General features: G+C 40.9%; 1 protein-coding gene across 18 annotated transcripts in view; it reads right to left on the bottom strand.

The window, feature by feature from the left end:
• The window catches only part of LOC110974447 (uncharacterized), a 50,792-nt gene that overhangs the window by 10,644 nt on the left and 19,619 nt on the right, over positions 1 to 20,529 (bottom strand). For 2 of the 18 annotated variants that reach the window (XM_087140369.1, XM_087140370.1), the window contains exons 9-24: positions 19,043 to 19,109; positions 17,139 to 17,245; positions 16,246 to 16,362; positions 15,493 to 15,585; positions 13,659 to 13,703; positions 13,298 to 13,436; positions 12,789 to 12,985; positions 12,420 to 12,536; positions 11,572 to 11,691; positions 9,558 to 9,722; positions 8,778 to 8,939; positions 8,044 to 8,148; positions 5,425 to 5,715; positions 2,845 to 3,076; positions 1,664 to 1,864; positions 597 to 657 (exon numbers count right to left, since the gene is read on the bottom strand). In XM_087140369.1, the coding sequence (XP_086996495.1) occupies positions 597 to 657; positions 1,664 to 1,864; positions 2,845 to 3,076; positions 5,425 to 5,715; positions 8,044 to 8,148; positions 8,778 to 8,939; positions 9,558 to 9,722; positions 11,572 to 11,691; positions 12,420 to 12,536; positions 12,789 to 12,985; positions 13,298 to 13,436; positions 13,659 to 13,703; positions 15,493 to 15,585; positions 16,246 to 16,362; positions 17,139 to 17,245; positions 19,043 to 19,109 (2,219 nt within the window). The remainder of the gene's footprint in view (positions 1 to 596; positions 658 to 1,663; positions 1,865 to 2,844; positions 3,077 to 5,424; positions 5,716 to 8,043; positions 8,149 to 8,777; positions 8,940 to 9,557; positions 9,723 to 11,571; positions 11,692 to 12,419; positions 12,537 to 12,788; positions 12,986 to 13,297; positions 13,437 to 13,658; positions 13,704 to 15,492; positions 15,586 to 16,245; positions 16,363 to 17,138; positions 17,246 to 19,042; positions 19,110 to 20,529) is intronic. The other 16 variants (XM_087140371.1, XM_087140372.1, XM_087140373.1 and 13 more) reach the window with 16 other exon arrangements.

Raw genomic sequence — 20,529 nt, 5'->3', positions numbered from 1 at the left:
GTAATTCAAATTCTTCTTAATTGGGAAACCTAAAGAAAAACTACTATTTACTTATCCTCAGTTAACTTCCTCCCCTACAGAAGCACATGTATGTGAGAGCCTGTTAGGGAATACCTACCCAAACACTTGCTACTTTCGCAAATTTCCTTTCATCCCTCTTGCCATTCGCCAACAACTTGATCAACTGTAGTATGCCCTCTAGTACTACGATGCAGCATCGTGCTGCTGCAATGTTCGTCCTTTTTCGGAGCGCCAATGCCAACAGACATGTCATTTGCTAAATTTGCTAAATTAGTGACTATTTGGGTAGGATGAGCACAGAGGAACGTTAATAATACTCCTCATAGAATGTTGAAGTCAAGTGTCATAAAGTCTTGTACCCATTACACGATCTGCCTGATTCCACAGGTTTTCCCTCTAACATTCTGAAGGATTCCACACACATTAATACAAACATTTTTTCACTGTAATGTCTCTGGGCTTCCTTAGGCTTCAAACCAGCAGCAACTTATGTATTCTTGGGAGGATCCCTTTGTTTCTTTTTAATACTAGAATTAAAATGAATCACACAATAATGTCCACAAACATGATCTTACTTGGATGTCTTGCTGGATACAGAGAAGGCAACAGGTGAAGTAGCTGTGTCCATTTTCTCCACTGAAACCCAATCAGAATAAAACATCCATTCACACCCCCAACATTGAGTGGAAATGAAAGCCATTGGCAGGCTGGTGTTAAAAATGCATCCCTGCTGAAGGATACGGGCAAGAGAGTCTGTTCATCACTTCGTCAACGTCGTAGTCTCAGACCTGTAGTTGAGTCCTTTTCCAAATTTGGCAAGTATAAAAAAATGCAAGGTGCAGCTGAAATCAAGCCTGACAAAACAGACAGCATAGTCTGAGCATTCAAATTTCCAATAATGGACAGGAGGCTGTGTGTATGGAAGCAGAAATCATGGAAATATCCAAGTATTTGGAAAAGAATGTGGACTTGATTCGGAGTCCTTTTGCACATTTCTAATACATAAACCTCCCTCAAAGCTGTCCATCTCAACACTTTTGTTCCTATTCCATTTATGAACTCATCCACACAGTCTTGTCGAGTAGAAATCACGTATACTTCCTTATCTTTAAAGCGACTTAAGGACTTGAAGAAGGACCCATCTACAACCCTGCCGTGCTTCAAATTCACATTCGTCATTTGCACATACACACAAATCTCAGTGCAACTGCAGGCAGCTATGCAGCTATCCTGTGATAGCTACTTTAACGGGGTGTTTCACATCAATCAAACCAGTGTGCCTCATGGTTTGTGCTGCGAATGGAAAACTACTGGAGATTTTAGTGCTGAGTAGCTACACAGTCATACACTGCAGGCTTCCACGTGTTCTTCCTGTAAGAAAACTCAAGCACATTATTGAGTCGGTCGCACAAAACCACTGGGCCATGAACATCACTAATTCACCCTTCCAGTGCATGAGCGCACTGTAAAAAATCTCCGTTACTAAGAGGGTGCACACTGCCAAGCCACTGTACCACATCACTTGAGTTTACAACTCATTTTACTCAAGCACTAAACCTCATGTTAGAAAACTCGGTCATGTTATGTGAGTAGGTCACGCCAAACCACTGTGCCACAGACACTGAGATATCACCCCTCCTACCATCCAGGATATCTCTGGCCCTGCTGGCAGGCATGGACACCAAGACCATGGTCTCATCTTCCACTGCCTCCCTTCCAAACTCCTCCTCCTCATGCATGGATGTCACACCAGACTCGTTGGACACTGAGGGCGCTACACTAGGAAACTGTACTGAGCTGCGCTCTCGGTAGTAGCTCATTGAGCTACGGTGTTTGGAGGCTGCTGGATAGGTAGTTTAAGGAATAAACACAATAATCTCACAGATATCACAAACCAATGCGACGATACTATCCATCTTTAAGCTGCAAGGGGAAAATGTTTATTCAGTAAGGACATCTCATTCTCAGCGACTATACTAGGTTAGCTTTGATGAAGAATCAACTGGGTTGAGACGCTTATGTATGCAAAACAAAGCTGCCCTCTGCTGTGGGCTGTGCATCACAAGTTGATCATAACAGACCGATTGCATCAGCAAAGTCATGTGACCTATAGTGGATATCAAACATCAACAAACATGGCCTCCTTCCACAGCAAAGTGTGTCATAAGTGTTGTTTGCCAAAAATAATGCCAATTTTTGGAACAATGCTCAGCACATCAGTAGTCTGAGTACTTTACCAACTGTTGGCTTTAGTTTTGGTAAATGGCACTTATGACACACTTTGCTACCTTTGCTGATGTTTGTCAGGTCAAGTGACTTAAGGGGCACAATCGGTCTATTCCACTCACAAGTCAGTGTACAAATCTGGTCGCAAAGCATCCAAAGATGTAACTTCACACAAATGAGTGCCTTGTCATGGTTGAATTGAACAAAGCTTGTGACTGGATTGCTCTCTGGTGATCAACTAGTGAGGACTTGTGAAGACTCATCAACATCCAAACCGGTACTGCATGCTGCATCAATGTACTGCATGTGAGCACATCTGACTTCATGAGGAGAAGAGTTTTTCAAGAAACCAATGAAATCTTACAAGCTAGGGGGACCGTTGCATGCCCTCCTTCAGTTAGTCAGAAAAGTTGGTCCTCCCTTTAATATTCAAATTCATATCTTTTCAGTGAAAGCCTGGACTGTTATGGGTGTAGTTAAATAATACAAGTGGCTACAACCGCTTCCCACAGAGGGGTGTGTAACTTGTAGCCATAGTCAGTTGATTCAGACATGGCCTATGTTTGGATTAGACAACGCAAGAGGGAAATAACTTACCCTCATCAGGAAATGGAATGTCCCCATTGGGGGTGGTCAGGTTGCTCCTAGGTCTGATACCCTGCCTTTCACTCTTGGCACTCAATAGGGAACCATGCATTGAAGTGGCACGTGACCGCCTCTCCACTATTTCTGCTTTCTTCTGCTCTAGCTGGGCGCGGTACTTCTCGTACAGCGATCGCTGACTGGTGGAAGATAGAGGGCGATCTTCATCTTCCCCACCCTCATCAGACTACAGAAGGACATGAGATGAATGGTGTGTTACAGAAGTCAATGAAACGGTGTTACCTCTGCAAGGTCCATGTTTTTATTCTTTGGGTGAATCTGAAAGTGTCATTCTGAGTTTTTCTCTTTTATATGGGCATTGTGTAGTGGAAGTTGGAAATGTGACCTTGTCAAAGATTTTTATATCAAGTACTAAAACTTAGATGACACAATTATCCATTCTCAGATGGTTCTGGCTTCTTATTTCAAATTCATGGACAGTGGCAACTTTGCATTCCTTTAAACATTTTGGTGCAGTTAAGAATCCAGCGTTGTGGTACATGTAATGTATTTGATTTAGCAATAGTAACTGAAACAAAAATCTTGACTTGTGATGGTTTAATTCGTCCAATGTACACTCATTGTTCAAGTGCCTCAGTGAATGGAAAAATAAATGTTATTATTTACTTTGAATTCAATGCAAATAAGTTCAATGAATGTGCAAAGAAAGTGTAGAAATGGGTTTAATGGTGAATGTAGATCCATAAACTGTGGAGGTGCATGAGTGGGCACATCGTGCCCAAATATCAGGTGTAAATGGGGAGTAATTTATAAAGCGAGTAGGGAAGGTACACCAGCACAAACACCAAACCCACAACAAATATGAAACAATAACCAAACTGGAGTTAGCACTGAGTAACAACACGAGCAAAATCTACAAAGTAGGAAAAACTCAATCAACTCAATCAAGGCTGGTGTTCTTTGATAATGCAAGCGTTGTGTACATTACAAAATAAAATTCTCCAGATTTCCACTTGCAATTGGAATTCCTGAGAAAGGAAAATTCCACCAGTACAATGGTTATTGTAGTTCTTTACCTGTTTGCTTTTTAACCCTAACTCTCTAGGGAGTGTGCAAAATCATATTAAAATTGGAGGATTCAGGGCTGTTAGATTTAATAAGGACATTAGTTCGCACATCAATAAAATACCTCAATTAATTTGTCATTACAGCTGTTTTGGTTACACTTTGAACATGCATCATACAACTATGTTAAAATGTCAAATCAAACAAAATAAGTACAAAGCCCTGTTAAGAATAAAAGTCAAAAATATTGTTTAATGAGCTGTCAGAAATGAAGCGACTTCCATTTCTGGAAGTTCAGCACGGATTATACTTCGGTGCCTTCAGCTGTAAAGTAATAGAATCATGAAAAAAGGGGAGGCTTCTAAAAACCTCCTTCCTGCAAATGTCGCAAATTATCAGGCACAAATGCATTAATTCAAAGTATGAAGAAAACATTATTTACATGACTAATTAGATGCACTTATAATGGGCAAGTAAACACGCATGCATTTGCTATTATATTCTTAACTACTGACATTTAGTTCTGTTACACAAACTTTGTTAACCCCTTCGCGCAGGGACGCGGCTAGAAACGCTGTAAAAATTGAGATCCTCAGCCCGCTTTTCAGCTATTATTGTCAACCCACGCTCGAGCGAACACGGTGAAAGAAGGCAGACCCTGGCTCTTGTATATATGGTGATTGGCCTTTGTGTGTAGCCCAAAAATTAAAAGACTGAATTTGCATCATAATCAACAGCTTCACAATAGTCCCCACTTTGAAGAGGCAACGGGCATGCGGAAGCGTGAGTAGAGCCGCATGCCACCGAACAATCAGCCTTTTCACCATGTAATTCAAAGCGTGCAGAGCACGCAGGGCCACAAACCAAGAATTTGCAGTTTGGCAGGTGGCCTTCGTGCCGAAGCGAGGCTGGAATTCTTGGAGTCGGCTTTCGGGAAAATTTTCCTGGCGTGAAGGGGGTTAAACTATCGTTAAACGTGTGGTTTCTAAATTTCTATAGCTCTTTTTATTTTGAATGAACAACAACAATGTTCAACATTACTCTTCAGCCCTCTTTGTTCTTTATGGATCACACGCAGGTTCTGGAATTATTGGCATTCTTCAAGCCGATTCAAACAAAACCTGAACAAAATCTCACAAAAAGAATCTACCATAAAAGGAGTTGACTCCCCCAACAAAGACCACTGACTTTTGGGTTTATCAATCCGTTCAAAGTTTGTAAGCAAAGTGTCAAATTCTGCCTTAACAGGCATCAATAAACAAATCAAGGTAAGTGTCATGTAAGCTGGTCAAATCCCCTTCCCTGACCTCTGATTTTGGAAATTCCATTCATGCTCCAGGAAATTACAATGCAGGAGAATGACTTTAGAATTGACCGACTTCCTGCTCCTTTTTTGCCTATAAGTACTAGTTATTGGCAAGCATAATGAAGCACCCATCACCATGCAAGGAGTAAAAGCATCTTGGACACAAACAGCGGGAGACCATGCCGAACCTAAACTGCCCTTACCAGAGTCAAGTCAGCCAAGACACGGCTCAAGTGATTAGCCAGCGAGCGCTCGCTGAATGCGTCTGATTCCACGTCGGCATCAAAGTCTGACTCCCGACTGAGGGGCCGAGGATTTGGCAGTTGGTCTTTCTCCCCCTTGTCTTCCTCTTCGTTGGGGGAGATTACTTGGTTTCGACGGGGGAAGGATTTAGTGTAGGACGGGGGTTTAGGGGTGCGTACCCAAGGGTCGGTTTGGGTGGTGATATCAACAAGACTCTTCTGCTGTGGGGGAGAGTTGTAATCATTAGAGACCTGTTGGAGGAAAACACTTCTGTCATCATGTGGTAAATTTCTGTTTGGTCTAAGAAGACCAAGGTAGCTACTTTTGAAAAATGAACCTCAGGGCTTAAGTACAAATAAGTGCTTTGTAAGTAAATTTCCTGTACAGAATGGTAAAAGATTTCTTTCTTTGGAAGTAAAGTTTTTCACTTGATAACACTGTTGTGTGGAAATACAATTGATCAAATGAAATCTCGAATGAAATCTGCTGATCTTAATAACTTCAAACATAAGGGAAAATCAAACCTTCGCAAAGAACAATTTCAGCAGAACTGGTTCAAAAAGTTTGTACAAAGAGGTTCACTTAGCAAAAGTAATCCACCCAATGCAATATTCAGAAAGTTCTTGAAGTTAGCAGCACACGTAGAAGCTGATGAGTTAGCTTTTTGGACATTTGGTGATGCTAGATCTGTGACAAGAAAAATGAGTTACACTGTTATGTACATAGCAATGTAGGTATTAAGTTTCCTGGTAGGAATGACAGTTACGGCTGAAGTTGTTGCCATGGCTATGGTTGCTATAGCAATGATGCGTCTCCAAGCTCAAAGGAAAGCATATTAGAAGGCAGAGTCACGTAATTCCTACTCCTGTCCAACAAAACTGAATGATATTTTGTTAATATACGCACAATGTCACTTGTTCATATTAATCGTTGATAAGGCTGCACATGGAACAGTGCAAAACAATAACGCTTCTTGAAAACAAAGTTAGCATCTGTCCACCTGTTAGTTGCTTCCCGTTAGACCCAATTAATACAGTGTCACATTTGCAGCGTGGATGTTGATGAGCATTAAATCAGTAAAATTCAAACAAAGTAAAATGCCTGATTTGGCTGACCTATGCAGGAATAAAGCGATCTATGAATATCTACATGATCAAATCTAAATCCTCCATCCTTAGATTGTTGGTACGGGGTGCAGTGACTAATGTAGGAGCTGTAAGAAAGGCTTCTGTTCTATTAGTCTGCAAAAGGAACTGTGAAAAGCTTATATAAGATTCAGGGGTGAGACTGACCAATGACAAAAATAGCTAAAAACAGCTGACAAAAGGCACCAAGAAGCTGAACTGTGAAAATCTCCTACACTTTTGTACGCAGCCAGGGAGGAAAAAAATGAAACCCAGAACAAAAAAAGCTGAAATCAGCTAAAAAGCTGAGAAATGTCACCCCTGAAGATTTCCCCTTTTGATTCCAACTATGACCAAATGGCATAGAAACTGAAGAGAAAGAGCTAAACATTATTTGAGCTTCATCTGGATCTTCAATTGACCTACAATATAATGATGTAATGCGATGTTTACTGCAGTGCATTGAGGGTGACAGGTGGGGATGGTACATGCACTATTGCTAACATCCTACACTTGGAAAACTGTCAAAAAGATCCTGAGATTGAGAAGGCCTATATTTTCCAAAATGGTCATCTGTTCCATTGTGTGTATCAAGCAGAGGACCGCCGAATGCCAGAACTTTATTTTTTCCAAGCTTCCACGTCTAAAGTCGCACGAAAGCTATCGGGACTTAAGATTCTCTCCCCAGTTTTCACCAACAATGCACTGCGGTAAACATTGTGAATGTCATTTGTTTTAGGTCTATTGTAAGTTGAGAACCTTTTTTGTGTTAACTAAGCACGTGATAAGTAAGCCTGTGGTAAATTAATTGCTTTCTGTCACCCCCGATTAATTCAGCATCACATTTGCAGCATAAATTAAAGCATTCGATCAGTCTGTAAAATTCCTAATGCTTGATTTTGCTGACTGCTAGTGTAGTGTGCAGTGCTAGTGACCAGTGTGAGCAAAAGAGTGTAGAGATCTGTAAAAAACACATCTGTTCTAGAAGTCTGCAAAAGGAACTGTGAAAAGCAATGTACAAGTCCTAGGTATTTTACCTAAAGGTATTTTACCTAAAGTCTCATCACCACCACGGAGAAGATAGGGGAATGCTCGTATTTAAAGGATTATTTCAGCGCTTTGACAAAGTTAATGTCCAAATGCAGGTGTTGTCTACATTCTGTGCAGAAAAAGCTTATTAAGATTTCAACTTTCAAACCCAATTATGACCAAATCGCGTGAAAAGAGAAGAGAGAGAGCTAAACATTATTTGAGCTTCAACTGGATCTTCTATTGCAAGTTGAGAACCCTCTTTGTGTTAACTAAGCATGTGAAAAGTAAGCCTGTGGTAAATCTAAATAGTCTTGGCATCAAGCGTTACTGAGGATTCAAGCACAAGGGGTTAATAAACAATGCATTGGTAGCCAGATTGCAGATTGTTAGTGCTCTGGTAGCTAGCCCATCTCCTTGTTTTACCTCCTCTACATTTGAGTCCGTGTCTATATATGCAGGGGGCTCCTCAACCTTCTGTTGGTTCGTGAGGCGTCCGGTGGCCATCAAGCGATTAAAAAGCTCTTGGTGCTAAAGAAAGGAGACGGAGAGCGCATAGAAGAAAACAGACAGAGGTCTTTCAGAAATGCATCACAGCAAAGCTTCGGAAGATACTTCCACAACTTGCATCATTCCAGGGTTAGAAGTCTTCCAACTGTCATCAACATTTGACCCACAAAACTCTGCAGGCAAAGCAAACTTTGTTGATTCCACTGGGTACATTTATGCCACAGTGCTGTAAACAAGAAGCTAGAAGGAAAACGCGTTTCTGGCAAGAAATAGTTCTGTCAAACATTACCCAGGTCAGGTCTACACGATGTTCAGACACTACTGCAACATTACCATGGAAGTTTTGAAATAAAACCAGAATGCCAAACAATGCCTCTGACCCTTCCCACAAATGTTACATACGGTGTAAATTAGTGAACAAGCTTGAAAACAGCAAGGACTGGTGGAAGCAACAAAAGATATAAGCGTCAAATGCAAGAGACAAAAAAATGTCGTGGTATGACCGCAGATGTTTCAACAAGCACACATCAACGTTTAAAACATCAACTTCAAAGTCACAGCATAACCTTCAACAGACAAGCGTGTGCGAATGCGTGATTGGACAAAAGCCACACAAGCAATCTGTGTTCCCATCGGCACGCTTGTCTTACCCCGCGAGACTCCAAGCGTGAAGTCTGCTGGGAACGGCCCACCTGGACGACGGGGGTCGTCTGCATTTCATGATCAATGGCCTCAGAGGCGAGGCCCTCCATGGTGGGAGGAGCCTCATTATGGGGCCCCTCCCTCTCTTCTATAGGCTGTTGTTGTTGCTCCTGTTAGAAATTTGGCAAATGCTTTCTTCAATTTACCTCAGTTTTATGTTACTTCCTAAAGCAGAGTGGTGAATCTTACAACTCTGCTATAAAAATCAGTGAGCTGCATCAAGTTGAAAAGCGATTCATACACGATGAAACTTTCTCACTATGACTTCATCCAAAGCTCTGGAAATTTCCATTAACAAAATTCACATAATGATCACGAAAGCTTCAAAAATGTTTGATCAAACACAAAAAGGAAACTAAACTTCCAAAAACAAACTCTCTGATGTTCTTCACACATAACTTTAAAATAACGGAATAAGTTAACCACCTGTGTATTTTTAAATATTTTTAGTATTGTATAAATGTTTTTCTTTTTTGTGAGGACATCAATGGAAATAAGCTATTTATTAAAGCTTTCTTGGGCTATCCCTGGCTTCTGCCTTTTACTATTCTTAATATTTTTGTTTTTTTGTATTGTGACTGTCATTATAAATTATCTTTTTGCCAGAATAAATAATAAAAACGTGTGAGAGGCAGTGCCAAACTAGTCATTGTAACAGCGAATGGGGGCCCAGGGACAACAAAGGAACGAGCCAAACGAATGACTTTCTTAATGAGTTTTAGACTGACCTGGTTACTTGTATCTACTGATGTGCCATTCTGGGTAGATCCTTTAGATATCTCCTTGACATCATCTGGCAAAATGGACTTCTCCGGCCCAAAATACTTGAGACGCTGCTCAGGAGTTAATTTCTTCAACTTCTTCTCTTTGTTCTCTTCCTCCTTAATTTTTGCCTGAAATAGAAATGGGAGATGAAACAACACTTCGTGTAAAAAATGACATAAGCAGCTGGACCAGTGTGGCCCACATCCTTCTGTTTGCTCCGTGTGCTTGAACTAGGTCTTAGAATGTGTACGCCCCGTAGACTAATTAAGCTTTGCTGCCATTGCCACAATGACTGTTCCAACAGGTAACCAAATGATGACAGAGTGCCTTGCCTCCAGACTGGAACCCACACTGCCCCAGAACTACCCAAAGAATAGCCTCTCCTGGTCCCAATTGCCACAATGACTGTTCCAACGGGTAACCAAATGATGTTAGAGTGCCTTGCCTCCAGACTGGAACCCACACTGCCCCAGAACTACCCAAAGAATAGCCTCTCCTGGTCCCAATTGCCACAATGACTGTTCCAACAGGTAACCAAATGATGACAGAGTGCCTTGCCTCCAGACTGGAACCCACACTGCCCCAGAACTACCCAAAGAATAGCCTCTCCTGGTCCCAATTGCCACAATGACTGTTCCAACAGGTAACCAAATGATGACAGAGTGCCTTGCCTCCAGACTGGAACCCACACTGCCCCAGAACTACCCAAAGAATAGCCTCTCCTGGTCCCAATTGCCACAATGACTGTTCCAACGGGTAACCAAATGATGACAGAGTGCCTTGCCTCCAGACTGGAACCCACACTGCCCCTGAACTACCCAAAGAATAGCCTCTCCTGGTCCCAATTGCCACAATGACTGTTCCAACGGGTAACCAAATGATGACAGAGTGCCTTGCCTCCAGACTGGAACCCACACTGCCCCAGAACTACCCAAAGAATAGCCTCTCCTGGTCCCAATTGCCACAATGACTGTTCCAACGGGTAACCAAATGATGTTAGAGTGCCTTGCCTCCAGACTGGAACCCACACTGCCCCAGAACTACCCAAAGAATAGCCTCTCCTGGTCCCAATTGCCACAATGACTGTTCCAACAGGTAACCAAATGATGACAGAGTGCCTTGCCTCCAGACTGGAACCCACACTGCCCCAGAACTACCCAGAGAATAGCCTCTCCTGGTCCCAATTGCCACAATGACTGTTCCAACGGGTAACCAAATGATGACAGAGTGCCTTGCCTCCAGACTGGAACCCACACTGCCCCAGAACTACCCAAAGAATAGCCTCTCCTGGTCCCAATTGCCACAATGACTGTTCCAACAGGTAACCAAATGATGTTAGAGTGCCTTGCCTCCAGACTGGAACCCACACTGCCCCAGAACTACCCAAAGAATAGCCTCTCCTGGTCCCAATTGCCACAATGACTGTTCCAACGGGTAACCAAATAATGTTAGAGTGCCTTGCCTCCAGACTGGAACCCACACTGCCCCAGAACTACCCAAAGAATAGCCTCTCCTGGTCCCAATTGCCACAATGACTGTTCCAACAGGTAACCAAATGATGACAGAGTGTCTTGCCTCCAGACTGGAACCCACACTGCCCCAGAACTACCCAAAGAATAGCCTCTCCTTGTCCCAATTGCCACAATGACTGTTCCAACGGGTAACCAAATGATGACAGAGTGCCTTGCCTCCAGACTGGAACCCACACTGCCCCAGAACTACCCAAAGAATAGCCTCTCCTTGTCCCAATTGCCACAATGACTGTTCCAACGGGTAACCAAATGATGACAGAGTGCCTTGCCTCCAGACTGGAACCCACACTGCCCCAGAACTACCCAAAGAATAACCCCTCCTGGTCCCAATTGCCACAATGACTGTTCCAACGGGTAACCAAATGATGTTAGAGTGCCTTGCCTCCAGACTGAAACCCACACTGCCCCAGAACTACCCAGAGAATAGCCCCTCCTTGTCCCTTACCATCTGGCCTTGCTCCTTGACAAAGTTCTCCAGCTGTGCCATGGCCTCATCAGCTTCCTTCTCTGCTTCCGTCTTCTGCTTCTCGACGAGCTCAACCTTCTGGACCAACAGGTGTTTCTCCTGAAAGGCAAAATGAAAAAAGAGTACAGATTTATTGGATGAAAACGGAGAAAATTCTTCAATACGTACAAATACAAGTTGAAAAATGTATGCAAAAACAATTCCTTTTTACTGGGGGGGGAGCAAATCGTTCACATTAATGACAAGGCTACACATACGTGATTTACTGACAAATTTCAAGATGACAACATACATGGCGTAGGGTCCATTATTTCTTTCTTTGCACAAATGAATTAGAGATATACAGGTAACAACTGACATAAATGATGTTAGTCACAAACAGCTATCCAAAACACGTTACCTGACCCACATTGTTTCAGCATGCAGCTACAGCGTGCAAATTCATAGACACTGCCAACTGGCCAAAAAATCTTCAGCCACAACTTACCGTCTCCCATCGGTCCTCATTCTCCTAGACGCTGCCAACTGGCAAAAAAATCTTCAGCCACAACTTACCGTCTCCCATCGGTCCTCATTCTCCTAGACGCTGCCAACTGGCAAAAAAATCTTCAGCCACAACTTACCATCTCCCATCGGTCCTCATTCTCCTAGACGCTGCCAACTGGCCAAAAAATCTTCAGCCACAACTTACCGTCTCCCATCCGTCCTCATTCTCCTAGACGCTGCCAACTGGCCAAAAAATCTTCAGCCACAACTTACCGTCTCCCATCGGTCCTCATTCTCCTAGACGCTGCCAACTGGCCAAAAAATCTTCAGCCACAACTTACCGTCTCCCATCGGTCCTCATTCTCCTTGGCCTGAGTCTTCAGCAATGTCACCTTCTTGTGGCTCTCTTCCTTGACCGTCTTGACCTCATTCTGAAGACCTTGAACGACAAACAGAGCCTACGGGGCCAAAGCAGCAACCACAGAAATAGCATTAGGTGATCACTGAAGTCAAACTGGCAATCGGTAAAAGAGAACAATTGGAAAGGTGGGGAATTTCACAAACAAGGATGCTCCCTTTCCGTCATCACATTATTCAAGTTGTATATTCAGCATTTTCGTTCAGCCAGTGAGAAGGAAAACCTGCCCAACAAGGACAAAAATGGAAAACTTCATCCCGTGCTTGGCAAAAGTGGGTCCCAAATAATTCACCTCTTTCCGGTACTGCTTGAAGGCAGATGGCAGTTTCTCCTGAGGTACTTTCTCCCATCTGGCCTCATCCTCGATGGGAATCTTCTCCTCAAAAGGCACCTCGTGGACCGGTTCCAGGTTGGACTTGTTGCGAGCTCCTCGTTTGGGAGTGGCCACGTTGGAAGCAGAATCTGTACTGTCTGTGGACAAGGCAGAGACTGGGGGGGGGATAGGGACACTCTATGTTAGAGAAACATTTTTGATTATGAAAAAAAAAATTGCTTCATAAGCAGATAAACTTTTAAGTTATTTCTGGAGTGGTACGTTTCCATATTTTTGATATCACTTTTTAGATCAAATTTATACACTTTTGAAAAGGTTTAGTTAAACTTTTCAAGTATACCCCCCTAGCTAGCAAGTCTTAGGGAAAGTTCAAATGTTAACAAAGGCTAATTTCAGGTTAACCAACCTGTTTAAATTTTGCCCACTCCCCTTATCAACAATACCCCATGAGTTGTCAGTTTGTTTACCTTTTGGTGCATTTGGTTTGGATGTCTTGGGCGTGTCAGCCTTCTGTGTTTTGGGGGTGTCTGGAGTCTGCTTAGGGGCTGGTTTGGGAGTTTCCAGCGCTGGTGTAGCTGTTGTGCTGCTCTGTCGACTTAAGGAGTCCTGGAAAACAAATGTACAAAAGATCACAGAACCAAAATGCAAGCATCAAAGTTGGTAGCATTAGATTTAGTTTGCTGCAGCAAATGGACTTTAGCCAGCAAACTACTGAGGTAAGGATTCTGTTCTGTACAAATACGACACAAGTTCCATTTTTACAGTCCGTGTCAAGCTTTCAAACAATTTTTATTCAATCACAAATTCAAACTAGGAGAAAGTCCTTACCACTTTTTTCTGTACATTCGATGGCTGCCGGCTTGGTGGTACACTCTGAAAGACACAATCAGCAAACACGTCATTTCCAGGAATTTCGTTTCAATACATGTTAGTAAGAACTCTAACCTTCTGCAAACAGCAGGCCAAATCTCAGTGAAGAAACGAGGATTGAGGGGAGAGTGAAATGATGAATCATCACAGAGCTGTCAAGCACAGGATTTTGCTCACTACAGGAAATACTGGCTTAGGTACCCTGCCGATCTTTGTTAAGAACATACAGTTGCTTAACAGCCCCATGAACTTGGCCCCATATACCACACGAAAAGTTAGATATTACTTTTTTAGGAGAAAACAACCTCATTAATGGGATATACTGTGCACAAAAGTCTGTTAAATACAAGTCCAGGGGGGTGCAACACAGGCCATGGCTCCTCCTAAAAAAGTAGCCCCCTAAAAAATTTGTTTGATAACTAAATAAATGTGATTGTTTTTTCTATTTTTTTTCCTTCCTTCCAAAGGTGTGTAAGCCCAAAAATTGTAGCCTTACCTCTTAGAAAGGCTATAAAAGGTTACATATCATTATTTCCAACTTTTTGGGTCCCCTGGAAATTAAATTCTAGATCTGCCGTTGCTAACTGGCCCCTGATAAAATTCACAGTTCAAAAGGGTTTGACTGGGTACAGGTGTCAGACAATCAGACATTACAATATGAAAATAAATATTTTGAAGCCATCTTTTCCGGATCAAAAATAAGCACTTTAAAATGAGAAGCCTCTGTGATGAAACTGAAGGTTTTTATAAAGACATGTAACTCAAGGTGCATATTTACAAACTGTGCATGCTTTTTATCAAGTAGATTAAATGAAACTGCAAAATCTAAATCAAATTTGACAAGCAGAATTAACAAAGTACGACACACCACAAAAATAACTGAGTGACTGTCTTAATCATAAGATAAATGATGATTACAAGCATATGCAATGCTGAAGCATTTATCGGCGACTGATTCCTATGAAGTTCAACATATACATTTTCTTGAGTTTTCCTGATCATCGAACAGATTTTGAGCAATCAAAATCGGCCCTTCCACAAATTATTAAAGAATAGCGTTATACCTCCCACAGGTGTCTTTTTTATAAGCGTGGTAAGATTCTGCTTCTATAAAGACAACACACAACATTTTAATCATGTGCTGATCATTGTAGGGAGAAGTGCTTGACAAATCCCAAAAGCACTGATGAATATGAGCACGTTTAATGTCAAAGCACTAAATGTAAATGAATTTCTCTTCATGACAATCATGACATTGACAAATTGTGAAAATGCTTAGAGGAGGTTGAATAATTAACATGTAGTTTGCAGCGCACTCATGCAATGTCAAGAAAAGGATTCATTCCAGCAAATACTCAAATCCCTATGCTCACTTGAGGCTTTCACCAGGTAATTGATTTCTTTCTCCAGGAAATTGATTTCTCTGAAAATTTATGCGATTTCATTAAGATAAACCAAACAGCAGTCTTAACACCACATAATATTTACATGCATGAGGAAAATTTCTACTATGTGGTTCTTCAGCACGCTGTTTTTCCACAGAACAACTGCATTATTTTATGATGGTTGCAGAAAATTAACGGATGGTTCCTAGCAAACTGCAATGCAATAGCTAAAAACAAAGGGTAAAATGTGGGGGGGGACTGTCAAAATGTGGGTGCATCAGAATATTATTGGTTATTGGTTATTGATAACTAATCAATGCATTTCATTCAATGTCAAGCCAATGATGCAGACATGTGCAGCACGCCAAATCAGCAAACGTTTGATTTTTGGCTCTCAGAGAACTCACGATCGACTCCATGTCTGACAGCGATGACACTGCCCTTGGGGGCGCAGGCAATTCCAAACCTTCTGTCTGCGACATTTTATTCTCCAATTCTGGCTATACTTACCCAGGGAGGAAGGGAAAGCATTTTGAAGGAAGGAAACTGAGTTAGCTTACAGCTACACAACATCTTATCTTCATTTCTCTCTTCTTTTCTTTGGGTTAAATTAAGGGTTTCATTTTATGTTTAAAATTTTTTCCTCAGGGAAGAGCATTCTAATCTAATGTAGTAATATAGTTGAACTGTGATATGTCTATCTTTATTTCAGTTCTGCCCTTTTCATGCTTGAATTTCTAAAGTTGTGAGAATTTATGTAAGCAAATAAAACCAGAATATAACATTTCAGTAATTAGAATTCTCCTCTGAAATGGATCAAGTGAAACTTTTTGATGTATGGGGAAAACATTTTTCAGAAAGCTAATTTTCATGATTTGGAAGTTTGTTCCTCAGATTTAATGTGCAATTCAACTCATTTCCATTCCAAAGTGAAATTTCAATTTTCCAAGCAGTGACTTTATTCAACAATGATTTGTTCTATAGTGTGTAACAAACGCATTAAACAATGAACGCTGCATTAGGATAACAATGGCCGAAAACACAGCCAAGCAAGCATTAACAACATTACTAGCGACATGTGTACATTCACAACTTGACATTAAGACAGATTGGGGGGGGGTTGTTAATTTGATCATTTGTGTTTGTGAACACAGTCCTACCCGGTTAGACTTCCGGCTGGCCAAGTCCAGCTGGCTGGATTTCCGGCTGATACTCGGCTTCTCAGACTCGTCGTCTGATTCTGGTGCCCAATGCTTCACTCTGTTCTGCAGATCCTCCTGAAACAGTGGAGGGAAAAACAGTTTACCACACCTCAAGATATGGGTCAGCTAGGCTACGGTAAGAGATTACTTTCCTGTTCCATGATTCCAGTTCATTCTCTACATATACAAAAGGTAGTCTGCCTTCAACACGGATATGCTTGTTGACCTTTGACACAACATCAGCAAACAGGACACCACATATATCACGGCTTACAACCCTTGAAATTCTCAGGAACGTCTATACTATCTGACATCATGCATGTTTACATGGTGGGGCATCCAAGGGTTGTAATACATTGACATCTGATCTTTGACAAAGCATCAAAGAACATAACACTCTACCCCATCCATACCCAGAGGATCACATCCTATTGGCAAATGTTTACACCCGAGAACACCTAAAGTTCAAGACACGAGGGAACTACTCCTTTGTTTATGATACATCTCAAAGCTTGCTCAATTAATCATTTCATGTCTACATGTACCTTGAGGATTTCATAGTTCAGAATTGACATCTGTACAATAAATGAAAAGAAATGTGCATTTTGTATCAACTAACATGACTAAAATAAACATGGGAAAAATAGGATACAATAGACCCCTATCAGTTGGTACATGAAGGTAATAGTGTCTCTAACATAGAACGGTATCATTGAAAAGACATGGAGCACAATATCTCTGTGACCAAGCATACACGCTTGATGAAAGATCTATAGTTATCTTTCAAACCTGCCAGTCAACGACCTATTAACAAACCAATGAGTATGCCTACATGGGTAATGATAGGTCACCTCTAATTTGTCAATCTTTTCTTGGTACTCTGTCTTCACTGCTTCCAGCTCTGCATTATGCTGGTGTTTGAGGGAGACGATGGTTGACTCATGGTGCCTCTGCAGATCTGTTTGCAGGCAAAAAAAGACAAAAACTAAACAATGAAGAACCATCTCTGCTGAACAGAATAGAACTGGATAATGTACAATAACAGGAGACGCAGACAGAGTTCACAAGTACAGGATCCACTGCTCTAACAAGTTTTTTTCAACAAATGATGGGTGCAGCTGAACTACAAGACTGCCGTATAAAATCAAAGGAACTACATGTACACCAGTACTTAGATGGGAACATGCTTAGTAGGATGTGAAAGCTCAGGAAAAAACAATGACCAAACTATGTGAAGCTAGGGTCTGCTCTTTTGACATTACAGTCGTGTTTTTCCTACAAGTGGCTGCTAAAAAACTAATCCAATCCAATCCAATCAATATGACGTTTATTTCCATATTGGTGAAGATCAGGAAAAGTAAACAATAACACTACAAATATATAAATCAAGAAATTATTATAGAGTAACAAAAACAAGAAATACATAAGTAAAGGGAAAACCAATATGGGGGCTTTTTCAGAAGCCGAGAGGCTTGTATTGAAAAGCCCTGGACAAAACCAACTTTACAGAGAAACAAACAAAAAGCAAGACAATAAATAACAACAACAGTAATAAATTAACTCAAGGGGGAATACCTTATGAACCTAACTATACCTTGACTATGGTTGGCTGTGAGTACAAATGTAAAACAATAATTCACCAAGTGTTCACAATCCCATGTAGCTATCAGAAGTCATGCACTACGAAATAAATGAATGTATAACCCTATTTAAATAAATGACAAAAATGTCCAGTTTGAATGAATTGGAGGTAAATTAAAAAACCAACCAAAAGGTGATATTTCTACAAACTCTGGCCGCCAATATTCCAGTTGTAGGCCAAATAAGAGGGGTCTATTCATGAAGAGCTCAACATAAACTTAATGGCTATGTTGTATGATAGTAGACCTTGGCATAGCATTGTTAATTAAAAAAGGACATCAAAATCACATTGAAGTATTAAATAACTACGGAACCTTTCAATACTTTAACTATTTGAAACTGAACATTAATGCATTGTATTCTCCCCAGAGCCCTTAGGAAGAACAGTTTATGTTAACTGAGAGGAGTTTAATCTGCTTAAATAAAGAATAAATACCACTAGTTATCTACAACAAAAAAGATGTCTGTTTTTTATTTATTTTGTTTGGTAACACCTCACTCATTCATGAAATTCTGATGTTTCTGAACTGCGAGAAAAACCAGATCAGATATTCAGCAGCTAGCAGCAGGGACAGAGAACAGACTGATAACAGACAAAAGTAGCCATTGAAGCCAACTGATAACACAAATATTCCTTTGTCCTAGAGAGGGGGAAGGTGATTGAGGTGGAGGGCATTTATCATAGCTGCTGAGTGCTTAGGTCAATGAAGGTGTTTTGCACCAGGCTTTTTATCATACGACGCTCCAATAGACTTATCTTTTTGAGGTAGGATCTGGTGGAGTTTTGAAATGCAGTGACAAATATCTGAGATCATCCCATAAAGTGGTATTTTTCAAACTAACTTTTTTGGTGGGTTTATGCAAATTCTTGGGAAGCAATTTTGTAGAATAGCCGAGAGGCTCTACCAACATGACCATTTCATGATTTCAAAAAACTGTTTTGAACACTAAACAGTACAAAAAATTACACTTAATTAAAAACATGCATCAACCAGATAAAAGAAACTCTATTACTCTGAATGTTATGCTTGGGGTACGGACTGAAAAGGTTCACTGTGCTGATATTGCTACATGTACATGTACATTCTATTCGGATGAATAAATGACTTATTACCATTTCTTGATTCGTCTAGCTGCACCTGAAGTGTTGTGATCTTTGACTGAAGTTTGTCAATAGTTTGCTGTAAAACGACAAAAGTCACCAAAAATAGTAAACAAAAATAGGATGTTATACTTACAAACTCAATCTGTAACATGATAAACCAGGTGCTCTAAACTTTAAATCCAAGCTTGTGAGACATTAACCTGTTCTTGGATCACACTACGCAATGCAAGTTCGTGTGGTTGTGTGTACTTGTTATTGTCCACTAGCCAGCCATTGGTCCCTAAGGTTTATGCAAATCAACTTCTAATCAATATTCAGTAGTGTCTTTGTTTTTCTATTAGAGACAAGGTGGTTCAGTGACAATGGAAGCCATGGAGTCCGATGTCTCAAAAGCGATGGAACAATGAACGAATCAATATGTCATAGCGATTACAGAAGGCTTAGAGATGGTATTGATTTTCTAGGACTTGCAAAGATGTTTGAACTGATACAAAGGGTCTGGGGACTAATCAATTTTGCTTGAACGACTCTGCAAGCCAATGAAAACTTAAGGGCAGAGGGTACCGGCCAAGCATGGGGGGAGTCATTTGCAGAAGTGACGAGAACTGCGTAGGTGGCCTTGGTGTTAGATTTGCTTTGTGCCAAGTGAGGGCAGTGTGGATGATTCATGAAGACTACTGTAAATATAAGTTCATCAAGTTTGTCAGTGGGCCCAAACTTGAAGTACATATTCCAAAGTCACAAGCAAACTGGTCATTGGCCTTAACCCCTGGCTTGTGTGGCAAATAATATACTGAAGTTGGAGGATTTAGGACTGAGGATTAATATGTGGGACTGAGCTGGTTTTTAATTTGCACTTCATGATCCAAAATGAACAGAAAAGAATATTTTCAGAAAGTTCAGGGATTGGGTATACTGAGGGACCTGTTCAATCAATCAATATTTGAAATTATACAACGTAAAAAATAATACAATCTACAAAAAAACTCTGGCAATGAATCTGGCCATGAGTCTTCACAGCTCTTTAAAATACTACATTCACTTTAATACACTTTCATTCTTTGTCTATCAAATGTACAAGTAGCCTACAAATGAAAACGGCATTTACATGTAGCAGGAAAACAAAATTATAGTTGATAATAAATTTCAAAGTTTTGACTCAGTGAAGGGGAAAGCAATACTGTGAAGAAACTCTCAGATGAGCTGGCATCATATCCACGCAGCAAAGACTAAACATTCGGACAATGTTATAAATACCACGCAAGAAATAATCACAATTTAATATCTCATGAAACTGTCACAGTCAAATGGAAAGTGCAAGTACTCTAAAAAAAAAAAGTGCAGACAGACAAAGGGCCTTTTCACAAACATGATGTCGATATCTTAATCTGTGTTGGAGTGAACCAGAGTTTTCAAATTGATCCATGATTACCTTGGACATTCAACTGAGTATATCACTCATGCTTTGCAAGTCCACCACAAATCACTTTCATTTC

This window comes from Acanthaster planci, linkage group LG08, assembly GCF_054643075.1.
Source record: "Acanthaster planci isolate LZ-2023a linkage group LG08, COTS_SCS, whole genome shotgun sequence".
Lineage (NCBI taxonomy): Eukaryota > Metazoa > Echinodermata > Asteroidea > Valvatida > Acanthasteridae > Acanthaster > Acanthaster planci.
Note: the sequence above shows the minus strand (reverse complement) of the source record. Positions and strands in the feature narration are given on the sequence as shown.